This window comes from Quercus lobata, chromosome 5, assembly GCF_001633185.2.
Source record: "Quercus lobata isolate SW786 chromosome 5, ValleyOak3.0 Primary Assembly, whole genome shotgun sequence".
NCBI classification, from domain to species: Eukaryota; Viridiplantae; Streptophyta; class Magnoliopsida; order Fagales; family Fagaceae; genus Quercus; species Quercus lobata.
The window spans coordinates 85,184,558-85,210,760 of NC_044908.1; the positions used below are offsets into that span (position 1 = coordinate 85,184,558).

Here is a 26,203-nt window from a genome sequence, read left to right on the forward strand (position 1 = left end):
TTCTAACAATCTTTTGAACACGATGGCTTTTTAGTGACGTTTTTAGTAATTTTACTTGTAGTTACTTAACCAGGTTTACCTTCTTTTTTTTTTTTTTTTTAAATTTTTTTTATGAGTAAACTTAGCCAGGTTTACTAATCATGATGATATCTCCAACACTCCAAAGACTCTTGTATAAGGCAGTCGGTATATTAGAAAATTAACTCCCGTTAACGAGTCTCTAAGTATGAACTCGTGGGACTCATCTTTGACACTTTCATCATTCCTTATATCACTCAGTAACATATAGATGATACGAGGTGAAATCACTGATCAGTACATTCTTGAGCAATAACCTTAAGGTGGAAAGTTAAGGCACTGACTGACTCATATTAATTGTTTAGGTAGTTGTTTGCAAGTTGAAGCAAATAACTAGGATGTAGGCTTGCTCAGTCTTTGTCATCGTAGAATTGAATGTATATTATATTTCTTTATGTTTCAATTTTCAAACAAGATCACTTTTGAGTTCTTGAATTACAAATTGGTATCTTCTAATAATAGTTCCAACCTCATAATGATTTTAATTTAGGTAAGAAAACACATATAATTTATCAGAAATTATTGGCACTAGGGGGAATGGATTGAGAGTTCGACTTCTTATGTTATCTGGTACACTTGTTCCTCAATTCATAGTGTGAATTTGCCATATCATCTGGCAATTTGTTCACCTTGTCATTCCCTCAATTCCTACTGAAAATAACGAATCTTGAAACACCTATAAATTATAATAAGGACTCTTTCTCTCGATCAATGCATCTTTTTTTATACACAAACGCTCACAACTCACTTCTTCTTGTTTAAATTGATAATTTTTTTTAATTAATTCATTTTTTATTAAAGAAAATGATATCTGGGAAGGAAGAATTAGAACCATGTTGTCTTCATTAGAAGCACCAAGAAGCGTTATCAGAAAGTGTCAATTGAACTTTAATGATCTTGACATTTAAAAAAAAAAAAAAAATTAATTCTCCAAAAGATGCCTCTAAATTGTCGCTAGTCTATAAGAATAACTTGTACAACTAAGTGTATTATCAAATGTTGTGTGAAAAAAAGAAAAAAAAGAAAAAAAAAAGGGCTATCAGAATATATACTTGATTGGTCTAAAATAAAAGGGAAGTAATACTCGTGGGGCTGCCACCTTTACTCCCAAATCTTCGTTCTCCATTTTTCCGCTGCCATTGACTTGACTCATTGTCACTTGGTTTTCTAGAATTTAATTCAATTTAAACAATGTTATTTAGACTTTTGGCTAATACTTAATTTTGCATAAGAATTAGCAATTAGTAGGTTGGATATTTACTTAAATCCACCCAAAATTGTTGCTAATCATTACTCAAAGGCCATAACTAGTCTTATTAGTCTATCTAAGTAATTATTCAATACTCACGAATTATAGAGATGTGATATTTTTTCGACTCACATAATAGATGGTTTTACTCATTAAATTCTTGATGAGAGTCATCAATCATATGAGAAATGGGAGTTTCCATATACTTTGAGTACCAAATAATTTTTCCTCCTGGCAAGACTTATCTAATTGCCAATGGCCAGTGCACCAATTGGTTCCCTACCTCATTTTTATTTGGAGGCCATAGCGGATAGCTCTCTCCAACAAGGATAGTTCATAGGGCACTGAGCGTATTATGGGTTGCGTTGGGGAATTTTTTTTTTTGAAGTAATGGTTGAAAGCTTTAAGTAGTAAGGACCGGAAGCATCAGAGTTCAAAATGACACATAATTCAGTAGTGGTAGGTACATCTAATACAAAAATTGCACTATGTTATATCCCATGCTACCGCCATGTATTTTATTAGGTGCACTCATATTGTATAATTATCACTGTCTTCAAAAAAAAAAAAAAAAAAAAACAATCAAGGCAAGTTTTTTATTTATTTATTTTTATTCATTTCTCAACCAAAACAGCATGTCTCCGTCAAGTTAAAATTAATGCCATCAGTTAGTCAATGTGAGTGTTGAAATTAAGGATTTGTTTGGATTGAGAGGAGAGTGGAGGGGAGTAAGTTGGCTAATAATAGGTTAATTTTAGGTCAATTCTACTCTACTTTACTATACTCTACACCCCCTCCCTTCCCTTAAATCCAAATGAACCATAAAGCATTCTCTTAGTTACCTTTAAATAATGCATTATTCCATATCATGTCAACGTGGAAATAGAGCCTTGATCGCTTTTGTGAATTTTTTTAAAGATGGCTCCAATGTAGTTTGAAGCTAGAATGAAAGTAGCTAGAGGAAAAAAGAAAATATTAAAAAAACATTATTATTATCTTTGAAAAGTGAATTAAAAAATATTAATAGGGTTTTTTTAAAAGTTATTTGGTAGAAAATTTATTCTCCTTCATAAAATTTGTGTATATGTAATAAAATTTAGGGATAAATACATAATAATATAAATTTAATGTTGTGCTTAGTTTCCATCTAACAATCAAAAAAAATTTCATATATAAATAGTACTTATTCATATGTGTATGTTTGGGCTAATCTTGTTGTTTATTGGGCTAATTTTTGTTATTGCAATTTGGGTTTATACTTTTTATTTCTATTTTTTTTGTTTAAGAATTTAAGGAATATGTTTGGGGGCCAAGATGATTTTTGTTGAGCCCGAATTAGTGAGATCCTTAGTCAGGTTGTTCAATATTATTTTTTTATAGTAGACAAAATAGATTAGTTTAAAAAAAAATTTTTTAATTTACAATTCAATACGTGGAGGAGAGTGGATTTAAATTTTAAGCACTAAATGTGTTTTTTAAAAATACCAAGAAGTTTCAGTTCAACTTCAAGACTATTGACAATTGAAAAAAGAAAAGAAAAGACTAAAATGCTCCAAAACATGCCTGTGAATAATCCTTCAGCAATAAGCATATCTAGTACAACTCAGCATAAAGACAAAAATGCTATCCAAATACTTGGACTAAAATGAAAGGGGGACTCTTCTCCAAAAAAAAAAAAAAAAAAAAAAAAAGTGAGGGGACTAAAATGCCACCGCCAACCTTGACTAGCCAACCCATAAGGAATCTTCGTTCTACTTTTCTCCACGGCCATTGACTTGACTTGATACTCCAAACTAATATATAAACTAGTCTAGCAAAAAATTAGAGTATTACTACATATTCACAATGGGACGGTCCTTGGTGAAGTGCTTATTGTGGGGTTTGATAGTTCTAGTTCATCTTCATGGCCACAGAGGTTGCTTTGAAGAAGAGAGGATGGGTCTGTTAGAAATCAAGGAGGAATTTGCGAGGTCCACCCCCAATGCGACCATCAGAGATCATCTTCCCCCTTCACTTGCACGGGCCTATATTCTCCCTTCATGGGTCGATGACTACAAGAGTGAGTGTTGTGAGTGGGAGAGAGTCACCTGCAACTCCACCACCGGTCACGTGACCCATCTCTCTCTCCAGAATATCTGGGAATTCGATACTGAAGGACCGTATTATTATTTCCTTTACACTTCCGATTTCAAAGATATGGTCTGGTTTCTAAACGTTTCTTTATTTGAGAGTTTGAAGGAGTTAAGAAGTCTTGATTTATCTTATAATGCAATTGGTGGTTGGATTGAGCATAAAGGTATGTTACTATATATCATCTCTCTGTTTCTTATTATCTGTAATGACTGTAATTTATCCTATGTTAATATCAGTTTTGGTCAACAAATAGATCGATACCGAAGAAAAAATAAAACACTCAGAAAACTGTAATTTTTCTCACCTCCACTCCCTTACATCGGTCTCTCCTCTTCAGTTCGTTGGCCTCTGTTAATACGGCCTCTTTATCTTGTTATCTACTTATTTATGTGTGTGTTCGTCTCTTAACTCCAAATGTTTTTTTTTTTTTTTTTTGGATTTGGATGCACTCTTTATCTTGTTATGTACTCTTTTATTAATTAACTGATGGATCACATAGACATATATATTACTAATTCTTTTTATAATTCATCCAACCATTTTTTAGTTCCATTAATTCATGAGGGGTGCTTTGACATAACAACTGTACTTGCTATATTTTAAGGTGGTGGCGGTCTATGTTCTCTATTGCTATCAAGAATAAATTTGTTTAATTTTGAATACAAAATATAATTATTTTTATTTCTTACAATCTTTTCATATATACAGGTTCTGAAAGTTTACTGAGATTGAACAAGCTGGAGAGTTTAGATCTTGATGCTAACAATTTCAATCGGAGTATCATACAATCATTGAGGTTACTTACGTCACTTAAAAGTCTGAATCTTTCTAAAAATGCATTGGAGGGATCCCTGCCTACCAAAGGTATGCATTCCCCATAATATATTATCTATTAATTACGTAATATATTCAATCAGAGTACTTTTTCTTTTTCTTTTTTCTTTTTTCTTTTGTAGAACTTTCGGTTTTTGAAGACTTGGAAGTTTTGGATTTAAGAGACAACCGGCTCAATGGCTCCGAAACAGTTCAAGGTAGAGATATAGAGAAACCTTGATTTCGATTTAACCAGCGTTATTAGTTAATACTAGTTCATCCTTCCACATCAACAAAATTAAAATTTAGCATTTATGTCAATGACTCAATATATTAATTAATTGTCATGTTTTAACGGAAATTGTTTTTTGAGAGAAATGTTTTAATGGAGATAAATGCATTGATTTTCATGTATTTTACATGGTACACTAATTTATATATATATATATATATATATAAATTATTTATATGATTATTTTAATAAACTTTAAATAATAATAATTATTAAATTAAAATAACACATTCAATAAAAAAAAATGGTATGCTTAAATAAATAAAAATAACTAATTACGGTTGAATTCACTAAAGTAATATATTTATATTTATAATTATTTTAATCTTAACCATTTATATTTCCTAAATTCTTTTAATGACATATAATAATTATGCATACTATAGTATTCTAAATTTGTTATGTAATTATATAGAGATTATAGGGTAAACCTATTTATTTTCATGTTTAAGATATTTATAGGCCGTCCAATAATTATTTATGTAAAATGGATTTTGTAAGGACACAATTCCTTCGCGGCCCAATAATGATATTGGGCTCGCATATGAAAGATCCCTCACAATATGATTTGTAGAGAGTGGGCTTGAAAAGCTAGCCGTTGGTCACGGGGCGATGCCCGGTCTTGGTTTTAGAGGAATTCGTGTAGAAAAAGGACTTGGGCTTGAACATTTAAGCCCTACGGCGTCGCATCCTATGGGATGGGTCTCCTCGGACTTGATCCGAGGACCATTAAGGTCTTACCCCGGTTACCCGACGATGAGTTTTTTCTGTGATCTCAGGTGTTGTTGAGGTGTTCTCACCCATGTAGTCTTTCTTTTTTGGAGGTGGGATGGGAGTCCCCTACCAGATTCACTTACTTCTTCTTTTATACCAGCCTGCGTTCGCTGTCCTTCGTCCACGTGTAGGGTCAACTTTTACAAGACTGACATTTGTCCCATCAGTCCAATCCCAGAATTGTTGGAGATGGTTGATAAAGCTGAAGAATACGGCTCTGTCAGGTGCAAAGTCTTATCTGGGAAGGGTAGTAAGGATAACTTCTCCCAAGATATTTTAGATCTCCTTACAAATTTGTTCCTATATCTCTTTTTTACCCTTCTTCTCAATGGAGCTTTGGGTCTGCCGAGGACTAGACTGTCCTCGGCTGCGTCTCCGGGCCATTTTTGCCTTATATTTTTGAGCTCGGGCCATCACCTTCTTCGGCTTGGGCCTTTGGACTCCCCATGAGCAAGTGGGCCTGGCCCATAAATTATTGGGCCCCACAATAGCCCCTCAAAACCCTGCTATCCGACTTCTTGGTTGGAAGGGAGGGTTTTGGCAAACCCGGGCCTTTAGTATGGCCTATTTAATTCAGCTCTGCATTAATGGGGGCGGTTTTCCACCTGTCCAGGAAACACACTGGTTTACAAGGTATTCCCTTTGATTTGCTCATGACCCGCTCCTGCCGTTTGGCTGTCCAAGACGCGCCTTTACTGACTTCTCTTTACGAGGCTCATTTACGTCCGGCGGCTCATCTGATGAGGTGGGGAAGTGGAACGGACACATCTTTACTCTTCAGATTCTTTTGGAAACCTGAATGAATTTAATACCTTCCGTTTTGCCCTTCCTATAAGATGGCAAGTAGGAAGCCATCACTTTCGTGCAGACACCCTTCAATCTTTCTGAGATCTGAAACTCTCAACCTCCCTTAGCGTTCGCTTAACCCAATTGTTATTCCCCACATCAGAATATGTTTACCATAACGAGTGATGAAGGAACCATACCCCTCCTCAAAACATCATGTTCTAATAAAGCTCGAAATGGCTCGGTCAGGGCAAGGATGACGGAGACTTAAGATTTGCCCCACCTCCCTTTCAGCCAAAATCCGAAGCAGGAGCTCATCACGTCCAACTTTCGGCGTGACTGAGTCGAGAACTCCTATCATTATAACCAACCGCTCTTTTGTGAGCACACCTAATATGGCCCCAGTGTGTTAGGAGTCAGGACCGAGGCAGGGACTAAGTGTCTCTGCTTCTTCCTCTCTTCGTTCACTGGTGCTCCCCTCCGTCTCCCTTTCTTAGTCTTCCCAGCACCAGATCCATCCTGATACTTTCACTTCTCCCTCTTTTGCTCATTTTTCTTTCTTTTCATCTCTTCCCTCTTCTTCATTGATTTCTTCCTTACTATTTCCTTCTCCTTCATCTTTTTCCAAAGAAGGTTCTTCTCTTAATATGAGCAACATTGAGGCAGAGATTGGAGAGACTTTTGAAGACGAGTTTAAAAGGCGCCTGACCGTTTACTTATCTGTACTGCGGATGTTAGTGTTGCTTCGGCAGCTCACCTTCTGAATAGGCTTGTTTAAGCCCCTTTTTGTACGTTGTAATAATTTTTCATATTAATAAAAATTGTTGTTATTTCATTTCGCACGTTATGTCTATGTTTTTATAAATTTGAAAGCGCTGCTCGGCACAATAATATAGCATCTAAATCAGTGACGACTAAGACCAAAATACTTGATAATAAAAAGATGTCGCCATAACCTTAATAGAAGTGCTTGGCACAATAAGGCCGACCCGTGAGAAATAATACTTACCCCGAACTAGCCGAGGAGAGAACCGAAGGCTTGATGCCGTGTGAGAAATAACCATCCGAGGACATATCACCCGCCAAATGAACAGCCCTCTTAGGCTACTGAATACTGGGGCGTTCCACCACCTTCCTTACACCTTTGTTGGCCTTAGCCTTTTACGGTGTTTAAGCCGTGGCTGAAGTAACTTGGCATTTTTATCAAGTAGCCAATCTTACGAAACTCGAACTCTTTTTTTTTTATTTATTTATTTATTTTATATCCAAGTAGTTGGTTCCCCCATTGGCTTGGGTCCGAGGACCATACAAGGCCCTGGTTCTGTCCAAAACTTGTAATTTTTCTTTTTTTTTTACTTGGTTTCCCCATAGGCTTGAGTCCGAGGACCATACAAGACCTTGGTTCTGTCCAAAACTTGTAATTTTTTTTTTTTTTTTTTTTTTTTTTTTTTTTTTTTTGTACTTGGTTTCCCCATAGGCTTGAGTCCGAGGACCATACAAGACCTTGGTTTTGTCCAAAACTTGTAATTAATTTTTTTTTACTTGGTTTCCCCATAGGCTTGGGTCCGAGGACCATACAAGACCTTGGTTCAGTTTATCCCTTTCCTCAGGTATCTCACAAGTTGCCGAGCAGGAGGTTGTCCTCGGCAACGGTTATTCCTCGGCGTGGGCCGTAGTCCGTGGGCCCCCATGCAGAACGGGCCTGGGCCGCGAATTTACTAGGCCCACAAATTAAGAGGCATTTCCGTACTCTTTGGTCACGCGGTACTTTTTGGCGTCCCAGTGTTCGAGGTGCGCCTTCTCGAGGATCTTCAAATCCTACGGCTGAGGATGAAGTTGGAAATTAAGCCAAGTCTGCTTCGTCCGTAGCGTTCCTTGGAAACTTGCATGAATTAAATGCCACCGGTTCACTTCTGGGTATAAATAGGATAGGGGATCACTTCACTTGCACATGAACTCTCCTGTTCCCTTCAGAACCATATTTCTTCCATATCCGCGATCTCTCTTTCTAGTGCCACTGCCTCAAAGCAAGATGTTTGAGGCGTGGATGGGGATGAAAGGTCTCCGCACGCTTCAGAGGCACCGAATCCTCAAGGTGATATGGTATGGACAAGGATGGCACAGATTCAAGCCAGTCCTCTGTTTTGACAGGAGGAAGATGGTATTCCTCCCTCTTTTAGTCAAAATCCGAAGCAAGTTCTGGTCATGCCAGATTTTTGGTATGTCAGAAGAAGGAATTTCCGCCATCAGCGTCGTCTGCCTTGTAGCAGGCAAATTTTTGCGGGGGCTCCCCAACTTCCGGCTCCCTGCACCTTTTCTGTAGATGGTGTTAGCCTGAGGTCAGGTTCCCTGCACCTTTTCTTCACCGGTGCAGGCCCCAAGTTGGGTTCTTTGGCTGCCTGAGTTATGGGTATGTAAAAGCGTCGAGGAATAGTTTCCTTAGATGCCATCTTGGAACAGTAGCCAATCTCTCATCTGCACCTTTTTTCTTCGGCTTTTCTTCATTCTATTGTATCTTTTCTTTTCACTTGCGTAGTTAGTTGTAATGTAAGCTTGTTTCAGCTTTTCACTGTATACTGTACTATTCCTTTGTCTTAATAAAAAATAAGTTTATTTCTTTCTAAATACTTTTCTTTCCTGCAACGTCTACTTTGTGCCTGAATGTTAGATATAAGCTTGCCTTTGATGACACTCGGGGCAGACAAATGCATTAATACAGATTCATACTAGTTTAAACCTATGAACACTATTAAGTATAACGATGGCAATCCTTAATAAATTAAACTCTTGGAACTAACCGGGATAATAGCCGAGCGCTGTGCGATGTGTGCTGGACAAATGTCCGAGAACGATAAACTCCTAAATAATTCATCCAAAGGGGTAGCCGAGCAATGAGGGACCTCAATCGTGTTTTTGGTAGCATATATGCTCTATGTTGCATCAATCCCTTTGGTACTGAGGATCCGAGGGTAGACTGGGGAATCCATTCAGTATGGGGATTAACCCAACTGTTAATGGGTAGATCTCGGATAGATTCTAAGGTTCATGTAACGCAATTTTTCTTTTAAGTAATTGGTTTCCCCATGGGCTTGAGTCCGAGGACCATGCAAGGCCTTGGTTCTGTCCAAAACTTGTAAGATTTTTTTTTTGTACTTGGTTTCCCCATAGGCTTGAGTCCGAGGACCACGCAAGGCCTTGGTTCTGTCCAAAACTTGTAAGATTTCTTTTTTGTACTTGGTTTCCCCATAGGCTTGAGTCCGAGGACCATGCAAGGCCTTGGTTCTGTCCAAAACTTGTAATTTTTATTTTTTGTACTTGGTTTCCCCATAGGCTTGAGTCCGAGGACCATGCAAGGCCTTGGTTCTGTCCAAAACTTGTAATTTTTATTTTTGTACTTGGTTTCCCCATAGGCTTGAGTCCGAGGACCATGCAAGGCCTTGGTTCTGTCCAAAACTTGTAATTTTTCTTTTTTGTACTTGGTTTCCCCATAGGCTTGAGTCCGAGGACCATGCAAGGCCTTGGTTCTGTCCAAAACTTGTAAGATTTTTATTTTTTGTACTTGGTTTCCCCATAGGCTTGAGTCCGAGGACCATGCAAGGCCTTGGTTTGTCCAAAACTTGTAATTTTTATTTTTTGTACTTGGTTTCCCCATAGGCTTGAGTCCGAGGACCATGCAAGGCCTTGGTCTGTCCAAAACTTGTAATTTTTATTTTTTGTACTTGGTTTCCCCATAGGCTTGAGTCCGAGGACCATGCAAGGCCTTGGTTCTGTCCAAAACTTGTAATTTTTATTTTTTGTACTTGGTTTCCCCATAGGCTTGAGTCCGAGGACCATGCAAGGCCTTGGTTCTGTCCAAAACTTGTAATTTTTATTTTTTGTACTTGGTTTCCCCATAGGCTTTAGTCCGAGGACCATGCAAGGCCTTGGTTCTGTCCAAAACTTGTAATTTTTATTTTTTGTACTTGGTTTCCCCATAGGCTTGAGTCCGAGGACCATGCAAGGCCTTGGTTCTGTCCAAAACTTGTAATTTTTATTTTTTTGTACTTGGTTTCCCCATAGGCTTGAGTCCGAGGACCATGCAAGGCCTTGGTTCTGTCCAAAACTTGTAATTTTTATTTTTTGTACTTGGTTTCCCCATAGGCTTGAGTCCGAGGACCATGCAAGGCCTTGGTTCTGTCCAAAACTTGTAATTTTTATTTTTTGTACTTGGTTTCCCCATAGGCTTGAGTCCGAGGACCATGCAAGGCCTTGGTTCTGTCCAAAACTTGTAATTTTTATTTTTTGTACTGGGTTTCCCCATAGGCTTGAGTCCGAGGACCATGCAAGGCCTTGGTTCTGTCCAAAACTTGTAATTTTTATTTTTTGTACTTGGTTTCCCCATAGGCTTTAGTCCGAGGACCATGCAAGGCCTTGGTTCTGTCCAAAACTTGTAATTTTTATTTTTTGTACTTGGTTTCCCCATAGGCTTGAGTCCGAGGACCATGCAAGGCCTTGGTTCTGTCCAAAACTTGTAATTTTTATTTTTGTACTTGGTTTCCCCATAGGCTTGAGTCCGAGGACCATGCAAGGCCTTGGTTCTGTCCAAAACTTGTAATTTTTATTTTTTGTACTTGGTTTCCCCATAGGCTTGAGTCCGAGGACCCATGCAAGGCCTTGGTTCTGTCCAAAACTTGTAATTTTTATTTTTTTGTACTTGGTTTCCCCATAGGCTTGAGTCCGAGGACCATGCAAGGCCTTGGTTCTGTCCAAAACTTGTAATTTTTATTTTTTGTACTTGGTTTCCCCATAGGCTTGAGTCCGAGGACCATGCAAGGCCTTGGTTCTGTCCAAAACTTGTAATTTTTATTTTTTGTACTTGGTTTCCCCATAGGCTTGAGTCCGAGGACCATGCAAGGCCTTGGTTCTGTCCAAGGCTTGAAGGACTGCAAGGCCTTGGTTCTGTCCAAAACTTGTAATTTTTATTTTTTGTACTTGGTTTCCCCATAGGCTTGAGTCCGAGGACCATGCAAGGCCTTGGTTCTGTCCAAAACTTGTAATTTTTATTTTTTGTACTTGGTTTCCCCATAGGCTTGAGTCCGAGGACCATGCAAGGCCTTGGTTCTGTCCAAAACTTGTAATTTTTATTTTTTGTACTTGGTTTCCCCATAGGCTTGAGTCCGAGGACCATGCAAGGCCTTGGTTCTGTCCAAAACTTGTAATTTTTATTTTTTGTACTTGGTTTCCCCATAGGCTTTAGTCCGAGGACCATGCAAGGCCTTGGTTCTGTCCAAAACTTGTAATTTTTATTTTTTGTACTTGGTTTCCCCATAGGCTTGAGTCCGAGGACCATGCAAGGCCTTGGTTCTGTCCAAAACTTGTAATTTTTATTTTTTTGTACTTGGTTTCCCCATAGGCTTGAGTCCGAGGACCATGCAAGGCCTTGGTTCTGTCCAAAACTTGTAATTTTTATTTTTTGTACTTGGTTTCCCCATAGGCTTGAGTCCGAGGACCATGCAAGGCCTTGGTTCTGTCCAAAACTTGTAATTTTTATTTTTTGTACTTGGTTTCCCCATAGGCTTGAGTCCGAGGACCATGCAAGGCCTTGGTTCTGTCCAAAACTTGTAATTTTTATTTTTTTGTACTTGGTTTCCCCATAGGCTTGAGTCCGAGGACCATGCAAGGCCTTGGTTCTGTCCAAAACTTGTAATTTTTATTTTTTGTACTTGGTTTCCCCATAGGCTTGAGTCCGAGGAACATGCAAGGCCTTGGTTCTGTCCAAAACTTGTAATTTTTATTTTTTGGTTTATTTTTCGACAATAAGCCCCTATACCAGGGCGGAAATAGGTGGCTTGAGGCCGGAAGCCCCTAGAGATGCCCACGCCCTTGGCACTGCAAGGCGTACCCCCTAGCAGAAGTTTATGCCGGAGCAGCAACTGTATGTCGCCGGAGACGGAGGAAACCCCAAGAATTTCTGCTTGCTAGAGAGTTGACTCCAACGCCACCTTTGCCAACGCGCAAGCTTTCCCACAGACGGCGCCAATTGTAAGGACACAATTCCTTCGCGGCCCAATAATGATATTGGGCTCGCATATGAAAGATCCCTCACAATATAATTTGTAGAGAGTGGGCTTGAAAAGCTAGCCGTTGGTCACGGGGCGATGCCCGGTCTTGGTTTTAGAGGAATTCGTGTAGAAAAAGGACTTGGGCTTGAACATTTAAGCCCTACGGCGTTGCATCCTATGGGATGGGTCTCCTCGGACTTGATCCAAGGACCATTAAGGTCTTACCCCGGTTACCCGACGATGAGTTTTTTCTGTGATCTCAGGTGTTGTTGAGGTGTTCTCACCCATGTAGTCTTTCTTTTTTGGAGGTGGGATGGGAGTCCCCTACCAGATTCACTTACTTCTTCTTTTATACCAGCCTGCGTTCGCTGTCCTTCGTCCACGTGTAGGGTCAACTTTTACAAGACTGACATTTGTCCCATCAGTCCAATCCCAGAATTGTTGGAGATGGTTGATAAAACTGAAGAATACGGCTCTGTCAGGTGCAAAGTCTTATCTGGGAAGGGTAGTAAGGATAACTTCCCCCAAGATATTTTAGATCTCCTTACAAATTTGTTCCTATATCTCTTTTTTACCCCTCTTCTCAATGGAGCTTTGGGTCTGCCGAGGACTAGACTGTCCTCGGCTGCGTCTCCGGGCCATTTTTGCCTTATATTTTTGAGCTTGGGCCATCACCTTCTTCGGCTTGGGCCTTTGGACTCCCCATGAGCAAGTGGGCCTGACCCATAAATTATTGGGCCACACAGATTCTTATGATTATTATTTTTTAAAGTATATAAGAAACAATTGATTTGGAAAATGACACTATGCTCAATGATTTGCTTTGATAGCAATTGTAACAAATTACAGCAAAGATATAATATCTAATTTAATTACACTCAATCTTTTTTTTTTTTGGAGAAAAATTACCCTCAATCAAGAACCTAAAAGATAGTTATACATTTAAATGAATGAAAATAATTAAATATTTTTCAATTAAGTAATTGGTTCATACTCTTGATTACTCTTTCTTTTTAATAACAAGTAATATAATTGAAACTGATTTCATATATATTATGACACATAATAAGTGTTATATGTGAGATATCATATAATTTCTTATAAAATGTTTCAAAATGCATTGCACATTAGACTAGTTCTGGCTAGTTGCTCAATAATGAAAGTCCCCAGCGTGAGTAAAAGTTATTTGATGCTCTTTGAAAATGAATGAGCATTGTCACATTCACGTTAGTTGAAATGTACAAATATTTTTTTATCATACACTATTTTATTGCAAATATATATATATATATATATATATATATAGAGGTAAAGCTAAGAGAAAATTCAATTAGGTTTTAAATTGGATTTCAATTGTTGTTTAATTTTGCGCCACATGTCCTCGTTAAGATTTTTTAATTTTTAATTTTAGTGAGTTAATGAGGTGCAAAAAAAGAAAGAGTAAACTCATGTGTATATTCAAAAGAAATTAAAAAAAAAAAATAAAAGAGAGAGAGAGAGTATAATCTGAATATATATATATATATATATATGTGTGTGTGTGTGTGTAATTGTAATTTTTTTTTTTTTAATTGTACCGTGCATATGCATGAGTTATACACTAGTTATATATATATATATATATATACACTAATAGATAAAGCTGAGATAAAATCCAATTAGAATTCAAGTTGGAATTCAATTAAAGTTTAATTTTGTACCTAGTGCCTCATCTAATCTAGGTTTTAAATTTTTGAGTCAAGTGAATTAATTCAGTGTAAAAATTGGATTTCAATTAAAGTTTAATCTTGCGTCACGTATCCTATCTAATCTAAGGTTTTTTTTTTTTTTTTTTTTTTTAATATTTTTGTGCCAAAAGAGTTAATTTAATGTACAAAAAGATAAGTCAAATATAAATAAACTATAAAACACCTAATCATATAATTAAAACAATTCAAATTTATAAGTCATTTATGTAACATACCAGGACTCTGCACTGTTCATTACTAACTAAAATACCACCGCCCACCTTTACTAGCCAACCCTTAATGAATCTTCGTTCTCCTTTTTTCCACAGCCATTGACTTGACTTGATTCTCCTAACTAATATATAAATTAGTCTAGCAAAAAATTAGAGGAGTATTTACTACGCATTCACAATGGGACGGTCCTTGGTGAAGTGGTTATTGTGGGGTTTGATAGTTCTAGTTCATCTTCATGGCCACAGAGGTTGCTTTGAAGAAGGGAGGATGGGTCTGTTAGAAATCAAGGAGGAGTTTGTGAGGTCCACCACCAATGTGAACATCAGAGATCATCTTCTCCCTTCATGGGTTGATGACCACAAGAGTGAGGGTCGTGAGTGGGAGAGAGTCACCTGCAACTCCACCACCGGTCACGTGACCCATCTCTCTCTCCACAATATCTGGGAAATCAAACGGGTTGATTATCTCTATTTCATGCCATGGTTTTTAAACGCTTCCTTATTTGATACTTTCAAGGAGTAACGAGGTCTTGATTTATCTTTAAATGCAATTGGTGGTTGGATTGAGCATAAAGTTATGTTAATATATATCCTCTCTATTTCTTATATATCTGTAATGACTGTAATTTAACTTATGTTAATATCAGTTTCGGCCAACAAATAGATCGACACCGAAGAAAAAAAAACACTTAGAAAACTGTAATTTTTCTCCCTAAATTTCAGGATTCACCTCCACTCTCTTACATCGGTCTCTCCTTATTATTATTATTTATCTTATTATTTATCTGTGTGTATTTGTCTCTTAACTCCAAAGTTTTTTTTCCCCCCCGGTAAACGTAAATGATAAATTATTTCAAAATTTCTTTTTATTTTGCTAAAAGTCTTTGTTTTTTTTTTTTTCTAAATGCTAAAAGTCATTTCAAATTTTCCATTGTACGAGTATTAGTTAGTATATTTATAAGCTAAAATATATATTGGTGATATGAGTAAAAATTATACATTAATATTTGTTTTAGTAATTTATTAAAATATAATGACAATCTCGAAAGAATACATTGGTATTGGTTAATACCGAAATATATTGTTTGTTTGTTAAAAAATTAAAACAGACTTTAGTACAAAATTGACCCCCTTCTAATTAACTACTCATAGATAATGGTGTTAAAAAAATTAATAGATCCTATAATAATAATAATAACAAATCATAGGTGCCTAGGATTTAGTGGTCAAAATTATGCTAATTTTAAATTCACATCCTCTTCTAACCATCACATACCTTTGGTGCGATGGTCACTCTATAAGTATAAGTGCTTGTGAGGTGTGAGGGGTAAGGACCGGGTTCAAGTCTACAAGAGAGAGCTTCACACACATATATACTTAAATTAAGTTAAAACAGAATTTCTATTTTGTATAAAAAAGAAAAAAAAATTCACCTCTTTTGATACAATTACTTTTCATTTGAACCGTTGATTTAGAATATTAGCTACTTAAGTCATTATATCATCATCCATACTAGCGTTATACTGTCATAGGACTGGCTCAAGGCTTAAGCTTAGTTCCCATGTTACAAAAAGTCTTCAGCCCTTCGTTAAAAAAAAAAAAGGCTTCCACCATATTATAAATATGCCCAAATTTTAAGAGAATAATTTTATTAAATGATTGTGCATTATTCTACTTATGAGTGATGTAGGGACGAGTAGTTCTAGGACGAGTAGTTTTAGTAAATGTAAATTTTAAAAATTAGTCTCTATTACTTATGAAATAACCAGTACTTTATACATGTGTGAGGTGCCTGTGAATAATTTTTATCATTGACATTTATTTGTTAAAAAATATTCACAACATTCATTTTCTTTTTCTGAAGCTTTATAAAGTATAATTTGATAAGCTTAGTTTACTCCTTTATTTTTTTAATCTTAATTTTTGTAGAAGAAAATATTCACAACATCTATTAGAAACAACAAAAAGTGCTAATTAAACTATAAGGCTATTGACATTTTTTTTTCTAATTTTTGATTATTTGATTTTTGGAGGAGGGTTGATTTGAACACTGAATGTATTTTTTTAGAACAAAAAGAATATTTCAATTGTACTCTAAGGCTATTGACTTGACATTAAAAAAAAAAAAAAAAATTTAATGCTCCAAAACATGCCTGTGAATTATCCTTAAGTAAGCAATAAGCATATCTAGTACAACTGAATGCCTTTGAATTATCAACGATTCTCCTAACTACTATATAAACTAGTCTAGCAAGCAACGAATGGTGGCGTAATACTATTAAACTATATTTTCAGCCCAAAAAAAAAAAAGACTTGACTGAATTCTCCTACGTACCTACCGCCTTCACTTTGTATAAAACTGGTCATAGCAATGAATATAGGAGTACTACTAGTTTACTACTACATTTTTCACTATGGGATGGTCATTGTGGGGTTTGACAGTTCTAGTTCAACTTCATGGGCACAAAGGTTGCTTTGAAGAAGAAAGGATATATGGGTCTTTTAGAAATCAAGAAATTTGTGAGGTCCAGCCCCAATGTTACAAATCATCTTCTCCCTTCTTGGGTTGATGACCATGAGAGTGAGTGTTGTGAGTGGGAGAGAGTCACTTGCAACATCACCACTCGTCGCGTGACCCACCTCTCCCTCCACAACATTAGGGATTTTATAGAGTATGATTATTATGAAAAGCACAATGCCTGGTTCCTAAATGTTTCTCCATTTGAGACTTTCAAGGAGTTAAGAAGTCTTAATTTATCATCAAATTACATTGTTGGTTGGGTTGAGAATGAAGGTACGTTAATATTGCCTCCTATTTATTTATTTCTAATTATATTTTCCTAAGATTAAAGAAAAAATGGTTTTCATAAAGAATTGGTGTTATTGTTAGATATATGTAATTAAATGATTAAATTTACTATATCCCAATATTTTAAACCGTTGGGAGAATTGGTAATTTAATATTGTATCAGAGCATTATATGGTAGATTTGAAGCAAGTCTATAAAGAATAATTTGGTGTTTAATATTGTTGTTATTGTGAATAAAAAATATAATTACTCTATTTCTTACCATTTCATTATAGGTTCAATAAGTTTGTTGAGGTTGAAGAAGCTAGAGAGGTTAGATCTTGGTTCTAACATGTTCAATCGGAGTATTATACAATCATTGAGATTACTTAAATCACTCAAAACTTTGAGTCTTCCTGACAATTCTTTGGAAGGATCATTTCCTGCTAAAGGTATGCCTATATATCATAATACCTACAAAGTATATAAACAATTCCTACTTTTCACTTTTTTTTTTTCATTTTTTGGTAGAACTTTCGGTTTTCGAAGACTTGGAGATGTTGGATTTAAGCAGCAATGAATTCAATGGCTCCCTAACAGTTCAAGGTAGAGAGATAGAGAAGATCATATTTTGATTTACTTAGAGTTACTAGTTTATAATAAAGCAGTGATCTAATTAAATTGACAACTTTATGATCAATATGATCTCCAAATTGACAGTTTGGGTAGAGCACGTTGCTTCCAAATTTTCTTTTTTAAATATTCTTTTGTGTTATACTTGATTTAATTGCAAAACATCACTTTAGTAATTACTTTAATTTTAGTGAAAATGGTGTTTTGCTCTGCTTATTACCATAAAAAAGTGTAATTAATTTAATTGCATACAATAAGGAGTCATTATTTCCGTTGTGTACTCTCAGATTTCAAAATTTTGTCGAAGCTAAGCAAGTTGAAGCACCTAGACCTCGGTGGCAATCATTTCGACAAAGGGATTTTAAGATCTTTGGGTGCACTGTCAGCGCTTACATCCTTGAAATTGGATTATAATCAAATGGAGGGCCCCCTTTATGACCAAGGTAATGCAAGGTTCTTTTGGTTATTACACCCAAAATAAAGAATTAATAAACAAATAATATATATGAAAAGAGTGGTCGATGGAGAGTGGGACTACTAAAACGTTACTCAAAAGTTGTTTGGTCTTCCAAAAATAAACACATAAGGACTTTGTTATTTGGGCAGAAGTTGACTGCTGCCCTGCTTTTCGATATATATATATATATATATATATATTATTTAACGTGCAATAAATAATGCTCTGTTTCTTCTAAATTTGTTATATTCATATCTTGCTAGTCTAAGAAGCTTGGAGGTCCTCAATTTAGCTGACAATTATTTCAATGGTTCCTTGCCAAAATGTAATGGATTTTTCATTATTCTCTTTACTTCTTCTTCTTCTCCTCTCTCCCTCCTAAATTCTATGGTTAAATTAGCTTTGGGTGCATGTCTATATAATGGTCATGTTCAAATTACACTACTCAATAATTTTGTATTTGTTGAGGTTTTTTTTTTTTTTTTTTTTTTTTTTTTTTTGAAAAATCCACACTTTGAATACATTGTTTAATATCTCTCTCTCTCTCTCTCAACAAATATAATAAAATAGAGAAAGAAATAGTCACTATGCATGGAAGAAAGCCACGGAGGCAGCCTCCCCTGCCTCTCTATCCTTCTCTTCTTTTTTCTTCTTACCCACAAACTGCCATAAAGCCTTCATATAAGAGAACAGACTACTAATAGAAGTTGCACAAGGAGTAAACCCCCCCCCCCCCCCCAAAAAAGAAGGAAATTCGGATTGGGAAATTCGTCAAATTTTCAGGCCCATGTTGCAAAGGTGTAGCCCTTTGAGTTAAATTTCCTATCCAACTTGAATCATTGCAATCCAATATCTGAATTGAGATTTATACTCAAAATACTGAGACCTATGCAGAAAAATTCTGATTTTGGACTTTGACATTTTTTTTCTCCAATTGGCTTCTTTTCTTAATCGGTTAAAATTCTCCACATCTTGTAGGTCTTTGACTTTGAGTTGGGTTCTGCCCACTTGAGTTAGAGTCTATCCTTATGCCTTAAATAAAGTCCATTAGCATGTAAATTCTCAGTTACTAATAAAACATAGATAATTCAAAATTAGTCACTAATCATCATAAAAATAAAGATAAAGATACAAATATAAGAGTACTTTATTATATTTATTTCATATATATCGAAACACAGAACACAACATATATGTTGATTTAATTGTGGGCTACTAAATATCTTATTATTATTCTCTTTACTTCTTCATCTTCTCCTCTCTCTCTCTCCTAAATTATGGTTGAATTAGCTTTGGGTACATGTCTATATAATGGTCATGTTCAAATTACACTACTTAATGACCAAGGTAATGCAAGGTTCTTTTGGTTCCTACACTCAAAATAAAGAATTAATAAACAAATAAAATCTTGTCTAGATAATGTTTATTAAGATCTAATCTAGCTTGTAAGTGCAAAGAAAATAAAAGAATAAATTTGGAAATATATATATATATATATAAGAAAAGAGTGGTTGATGTGAGAGTGGGACTACTAAAATGTTACTCAAAGTTGTTTGGTCTTCCAAAAATAAACACATAAGGATTTGGGAAGAAGTTGACTACTGCCTTGCTTTTCAATATATAATTATATATATTATTTAACGTTGCAATACGTGATGCTCTGTTTCTTCTAAGTATGTTATATTCATATTGCTGCAAATTTTGCTAGTCTAAGAAGCTTGGAGGTCCTCAATTTAGGAGGCAATAATTTCAATGGTTCCTTGCCAAAATGTAATGGATTTTTCTTTATTATCTTTACTTCTTCTTCTTCTTCTTCTTCTCTCTCTCTTTGTCCCCTAAATTCTATGGTTGAATTAGCTTTGGGTGCATGTCTATATAATGGTCATGTTCAAATTACTCTATTTAATAATTTTGTATTTGATGAGTTTTTTTTTTTTAACAAATCCTCACTTTGAATACATTATTTAATATATATACAGTTCATATTTTAGAAATACATATTAAGATAATCAATAATTAAAAAAAATTATACCAGAGCCTTGTAGCTCAATTCATTGGTAGCTCCTAATATGTCTGACATCTAGGGTTCCAAACCTCCCTCCCCTCCTTGCTTTTCAATATATAATTATATATATTATTTAACGTTGCAATATATAATGCTATGTTTCTTCTAAATATGTTATATTCATATTGCTGCAGATCTTGCTAATCTAAGAAGCTTGGAGGTCCTTAATTTAGGAGATAATAATTTCAATGGTTCCTTGCCAAAATGTAAGGGATTTTTCTTTATTCTCTTTGCTTCTTCTTCTTCTCCTCTCTCTCTCTCTCCCCTAAACTCTATGGTTGAATTAGCTTTGGGTGCATGTCTATATAATGGTCACGTTCAAATTGCACTACTTAATAATTTTGTATTTTATGAGTTTTTTTTTTTGGGGATAAATCCACACTTTGAATACATTATTATATATATATAGTTCATAATTTAGAAATATATATTATGATAATCAATAATTAAAAAAAATTATACCAAAGCCTTGTAGCTCAATTCATTGGTAGCTCCTAATATGTCTGACATCTAGGGTTCCAAACCTCCCTCCCCTCCTTGCTTTTCAATATATAATTATATATATTATTTAACGTTGCAATATATAATGCTCTGTTTCTTCTAAATATGTTATATTCATATTACTGCAGATCTTGCTAATCTAAGAAGCTTGGAGGTCCTTAATTTAGGAGGCAATAATTTCAATGGTTCCTTGCCAAAATGTAAGGGATTTTTCTTTATTCTCTTTGCTTCTTCTTCTTCTTCTTCTTCTTCTCTCTCTCTCTCTCTCCCCTAAATTCTATGGTTGAATTAGCTTTGGGTGCATGTCTATATAATGGTCATGTTCAAATTACTCTACTTAATAATTTTGTATTTGATGAGTTTTCTTCATTTTTTTTTTTTTTGAACAAATCTTCACTTTGAATACATTATTTAATATATATACAGTTCATAGTTTAGAAACATATATTAAGATAATCAATAATTAAAAAAATATTATACCAGAGCCTTGTAGCTCAATTGATTGGTAGCTTCTAATATGTCTGACATCTAGGGTTCCAAACCTCCCTTCCCTCCTTGCTTTTCAATATATAATTATATATATTATTTAACGTTGCAATATATAATGCTCTGTTTCTTCTAAATATGTTATATTCATATTACTGCAGATCTTGCTAATCTAAGAAGCTTGGAGGTCCTTAATTTAGGAGGCAATAATTTCAATGGTTCCTTGCCAAAATGTAAGGGATTTTTCTTTATTCTCTTTGCTTCTTCTTCTTCTCCTCTCTCTCTCTCTCCCCTAAACTCTATGGTTGAATTAGCTTTGGGTGCATGTCTATATAATGGTCATGTTCAAATTGCACTACTTAATAATTTTGTATTTTATGAGTCTTTTTTTTTGGATAAATCCACACTTTGAATACATTATTTTATATATATATATATATATAGTTCATAATTTAGAAATATATATTATGATAATCAATAATTAAAATTTTTTTATGCCAGAGCCTTGTAGCTCAATCAATTGGTACCTCCTGATATGTCTATAGCATTTGGGGTTCCAATCCTCCCTCCCCTATTATAATTACAGAGTAATCAAAAAATTATTTCATCAATTATTGATATTGAAATATAAAATAATAATAAAATCATGCATAGAACATGCCTTTAATGATCACAAGGAAAATAAAATTCTACTGGCATATATTTGGTGTATGTGTTAAGATTGTACATTTTAGTGAGATTTTTAAAATATTAATCTAATTAAGTTATAAAATTGTGTAATACATATAACAAAGAGTAATATTAGATGTAATTCTCACATACATAATTTGAGCAGTGATTTTTCCACACCACAAATGATTTTCTTTTTCTATAGAAATTAGGCAGCTTTGGGTAGGTTGGAGCTTTTAGTAACAATCACTTCACTGGAATTGTTCCTCCTTCCATAGGAGTATTATTTTCTCTCAAATCTTTATCTTAGTTTGAGCCGAAATTATTTTGATGGCTCCTTACCATGTATTTAATCAAAATTTGATGTCAATAGTTTTTCATGAAATTGAAGAAAAAAAGGGGAAAAAAAAAAAAAAAACTCAACTTTAGATCCTATGTATTCTTATGAATAAGATATAATAAAATTGAAGATTTTCAAACGTTTAGTCATTTTCTACAGGTTTATGTGGACTCAAAAAACTTGAAGAGTTAGATCTTCGCGGGAATTCTTTTGAAGGGACCCTTCCATCTTGCCTATACAATTTGACATCTCTTCAACAGTTAGATCTCAATGGGAATCAGTTCCGAGGAAACATTTCATCTTTGATAGTTGACCTTACATCCCTTAAGTATGTTGATCTCAGTTATAACCTTTTTGAGGGTTTATCATTCAGCTTATTTGCTAATCATTCCAAGCTTGAGTCATTTCAATTTAGATGTGATAACGAGAAGGTCGAGATAGAAATTGAAAATTCAGATTGGGTACCCTTATTTAACTTGGAGTCTTTAGTGATATCTAACTGTTCTCTGAATAAGCTATCCCATCAACTTCCGACATTTCTCTTTCACCAGCATAGCTTGAGAAAACTTGATCTTTCACACAATGGGTTGAAAGGACCGTTTCCTGATTGGTTGTTTAGAAACAATACTAGGCTAAAATCTGCCTTTCTTAACCATAACTCTTTCACGGGTCATTTTCATTTGTCGCAGTGTCTTAACTCTACTTATGCGATAGATGTGTCAAACAATCAGCTCAATGGAAAGCTTCAACGAAATATTGGGGAGATCCTACCAAATATACAGTACCTACAGTTATTCAATAATTCTTTCACAGGTTATCTCCCATCCTCATTTGGTAATATGAGTCTCTTGGACACACTCGACGTGTCCCTTAACAACTTCTCCGGAGAAGTACCAAAGGACTTATTTGTCGGTTGCTCCAGGTTGTTGATCTTGGTGTTATCCAATAATTATTTTGACGGCCATTTAGATTGGGTACCTTTATCTAACTTAACTTGGCTATCTATTTTAAAAATAAATCATAATCAGTTCTCCGGAGCTATGCCAAATGAATTACCCAATTTCGTGAATATTGCTATCTTGGATGTTAGCAACAACAAAATGTCGGGTAGGATTCCTACTTGGATATGCAATTTAACATCTTTTGGTGGTATTCTCATGCAAAATAATAATTTTGAAGGTCAAATTCCATGTGAAACAATTACATCTGAGTTTTTGGACCTTTCTCATAACCTCCTTCACGGATCTTTACCTTTGTGGTCAAGCACTCGGTTAAAACATTTACATTTGGAAGAGAACAGCTTTTCAGGATCAATACCAGAAGCATTTCTCAATATGTCGGAGCTTCGGACATTGGATATCAGTGATAATAAATTGTCAGGCAGCATTCCCAGTGCCATCAGTAAAACTTCCAACTTAAGAATTTTGTTGCTGGGAGGAAATCATTTGAGTGGCAATATTTCAACACAGTTATGTCAACTGACCAATATAACTTTAATGGATCTTTCAAGAAACTTATTTTTCGGGACAATACCTCATTGTTTTGGACACACACTATCTTTTGGTACTTTTGAAGCACGATATTTGCAATGGGCTTCTGGATTTGGTACTTCCTTCGATGGTACTGGCGATCTTTTTTATTACCTAGATGTGGAAATTAACTTTGTTACCAAATATAGGCTTAGCTCTTACAAGGATGACATTCTTACTTACATGTCAGGTTTGGATTTATCTTGTAACAATCTAACAGGTGAAATCCCACTTGAACTTGGACAGCTACAAGGAATTCATGCACTAAACTTATCTCACAATCAATTAACAGGTTCCATTCCAAAATCTTTCTCAGGCTTGACTAAAGTAGAGAGTTTGGATCTTTCTCACAATAGATTGAGTGGAGAAATTCCTCCAAAATTGATTGAGCTTACCTTTTTGGAGGTGTTCAGTGTTGCTTATAATAACTTATCAGGTAGGACCCCAGATATGAAAGCCCAATTTGGAACTTTTGATGCAAGCAGTTATGATGGAAATCCATTTCTTTGTGGACTGCCATTGGAGAAAAATTGCACCAAGAGATATGATTCTCCAACGCCAATGCATTCCTCAGATGTAAGTGATGAGAAATGGTACAAAGTTGATCAAACGGTGTTCTTCACTAGCTTTTCGGTAACTTACATCATGTTTTGCCTGGGAGTAATTACTATTCTTTATATCAACACTCATTGGCAACTGTGGTGCTACAATTTGGTTGAGGATTGCATGTATTCTTGTTATTTTTCTATTGCAATTACTCTACGTAAGTTATCAGCCTATTTGTATAATTAGCTAAGGTTGCTTCCTCAATATTTGTGAACTTTTATTGTAACGAATTTTATATCTATGTTGATGAATGATGGACTGAGAGCTTAAGAAGCAGAATCAATTGCACTGTTAAATTACTCTCCATAGAACTCATAATTGCCTGAACAGATTCTATTACAATTTTGTTACGGTCTAACAGCTATAAGTGAAAAGGCATTGTTTAACTATGCTTCATTAATACAATTATAAAATGTTGTCACATGCATCGTGAACTTTAACAGGTGTATGTGAAACGATGTCGTGTACATTAAGTGTCACAATATCATTTTGTTTTTTGAACTTTGACCAATGGTCACTACTCACTGGCTGTGGAACGGTGCCATTTCTACGTAAATATTACGGTACGTTCTAGTCAGGGCCGGTCCAAGTGTTTCGTGGCCTAAGGCGAAATCTTCAAATGGAACCTTTATGTTATCACTTAAATAATATTTAAGTAGTATTTTATATAATAATTTTTTAAAAATCCATTCTTTTTACTTTTTAATATGATTTTTTTTTTTTATTTTAGAAAATGCTAAAGTTATAACGAATTTTATTACAAACTGGTGTTGTAATGAATGTGATCAATGACATGAGGCTTACAAAAATACTAGAAATATTATAAAATTTACAACATAAGAATTACAAAGATATATCACCAATTACAAATATTCATTCAAAAATGCATTCAATAGTTTGTTGAAATCCACCTATCATATTCATTTTCATTTAAAATTATAAAAGTTATGAAGACCACCACATACTCTTGGTGCAGTGATCACTTCACAAGTATAAGTTCTTGTGGGGTGTGGGGGGCAATGGCCGAGTTTTAAGTCTCTAGAAGAGAATTTCGCATAGATATATATTTAGATTAAGTTAGAGTAGAATTTTTATCTTGTATAAAAATAATTAAATAAATAAAAGTTATGTAGTAAATTTTATAGTATTTTTAACATTTTCCTATTTGAATTACTTGTGATTAGTAACACGTCTATTTGTAAGACCTATTTATTTAAATTTGTCTTATCTCTATCTCTAGCATACCTTCATTCTTTGAGCCTTCTTAATAGTGAAAAAAAAAATGTAAACTAAAATATTTTAATATCTTCCAAAAATATTTATATATAAAAAGTAAAAATAAAATAAAATTTGCCCCCAAATTTGGGGCCTTCTCTAGTAAGGGGGCCCTAGGCAATGACCTAATTGGCCTAAGCCTAGGGCCGGCCCTTGTTCTAGTGCACTATTGATGTGGATGATCACACTAGATATTACTATCATAGTTCTTTTAAGTACTTTTAAGCTAATTAAAGGCCAGTTTGAGAACAACATTTTTAACTTTTTGCTAAATAGTCTAAAACATTGGCACTGGATACCTAAAATTCAAGCAGTTTATTTGTCTTTGATCAATAGTCAATACACATGTTGTTACGTCCACAGGTTGATAGCTCATTTTAGCATTTGTGAACCTCTTTAACTAATCTTCTTGGTAAATTAATTAAACTTTTCGGATTGTCTCTCAGGTTATGTGTAGGAATCATTTATGGTTTGTTTGGACTGAGGGAGAGAGAGGGAGAGTAGAGTAAAGCATAGTAAATTTGGTCCAAAATTAACCTATTTTCAACTAGCACTATACTATTCTACTCCCCTCCACTCCTCCTCCTTTCCCCCTCAATCCAAATGAGCCCTTAGTCTACGCCCTTATATATACTATGCTGAAAACTAATTCAAACAACTTGTAACTCTTGCTTGATCACAAGAAATTCTGGCTTCATGGCAAAATACATGAAATGTGCCTTTACTAA

At 35.0% G+C, this 26,203-nt stretch overlaps 1 protein-coding gene across 1 annotated transcript; it reads left to right on the top strand.

Annotated features, from left to right (window-relative positions):
• Window positions 1-3,042: 3,042 nt before the first annotated feature.
• Window positions 3,043-24,487, top strand: LOC115991566 (receptor-like protein 13). The gene is made up of 8 exons (XM_031115364.1): window positions 3,043-3,623; window positions 4,169-4,324; window positions 17,446-17,520; window positions 17,835-17,990; window positions 20,204-20,275; window positions 20,699-20,770; window positions 21,218-21,289; window positions 22,225-24,487. The coding sequence occupies exons 1-8, from the start codon at window positions 3,173-3,175 to the stop codon at window positions 24,384-24,386; spliced, it is 3,216 nt and encodes a 1,071-aa protein (XP_030971224.1). The 5' UTR covers window positions 3,043-3,172; the 3' UTR covers window positions 24,387-24,487.
• Window positions 24,488-26,203: the final 1,716 nt, after the last annotated feature.

Bases quoted from the DNA above. Each gene is read 5' to 3' on its own strand.
- LOC115991566 (XM_031115364.1), top strand. From the start codon at position 3,173: ATGGGACGGTCCTTGGTGAAGTGCTTATTGTGGGGTTTGATAGTTCTA. The intron at 20,276-20,698 runs GTAAGGGATTTT...ATATTACTGCAG, and splicing joins CAATGGTTCCTTGCCAAAAT to ATCTTGCTAATCTAAGAAGC. The intron at 20,771-21,217 runs GTAAGGGATTTT...ATATTACTGCAG, and splicing joins CAATGGTTCCTTGCCAAAAT to ATCTTGCTAATCTAAGAAGC.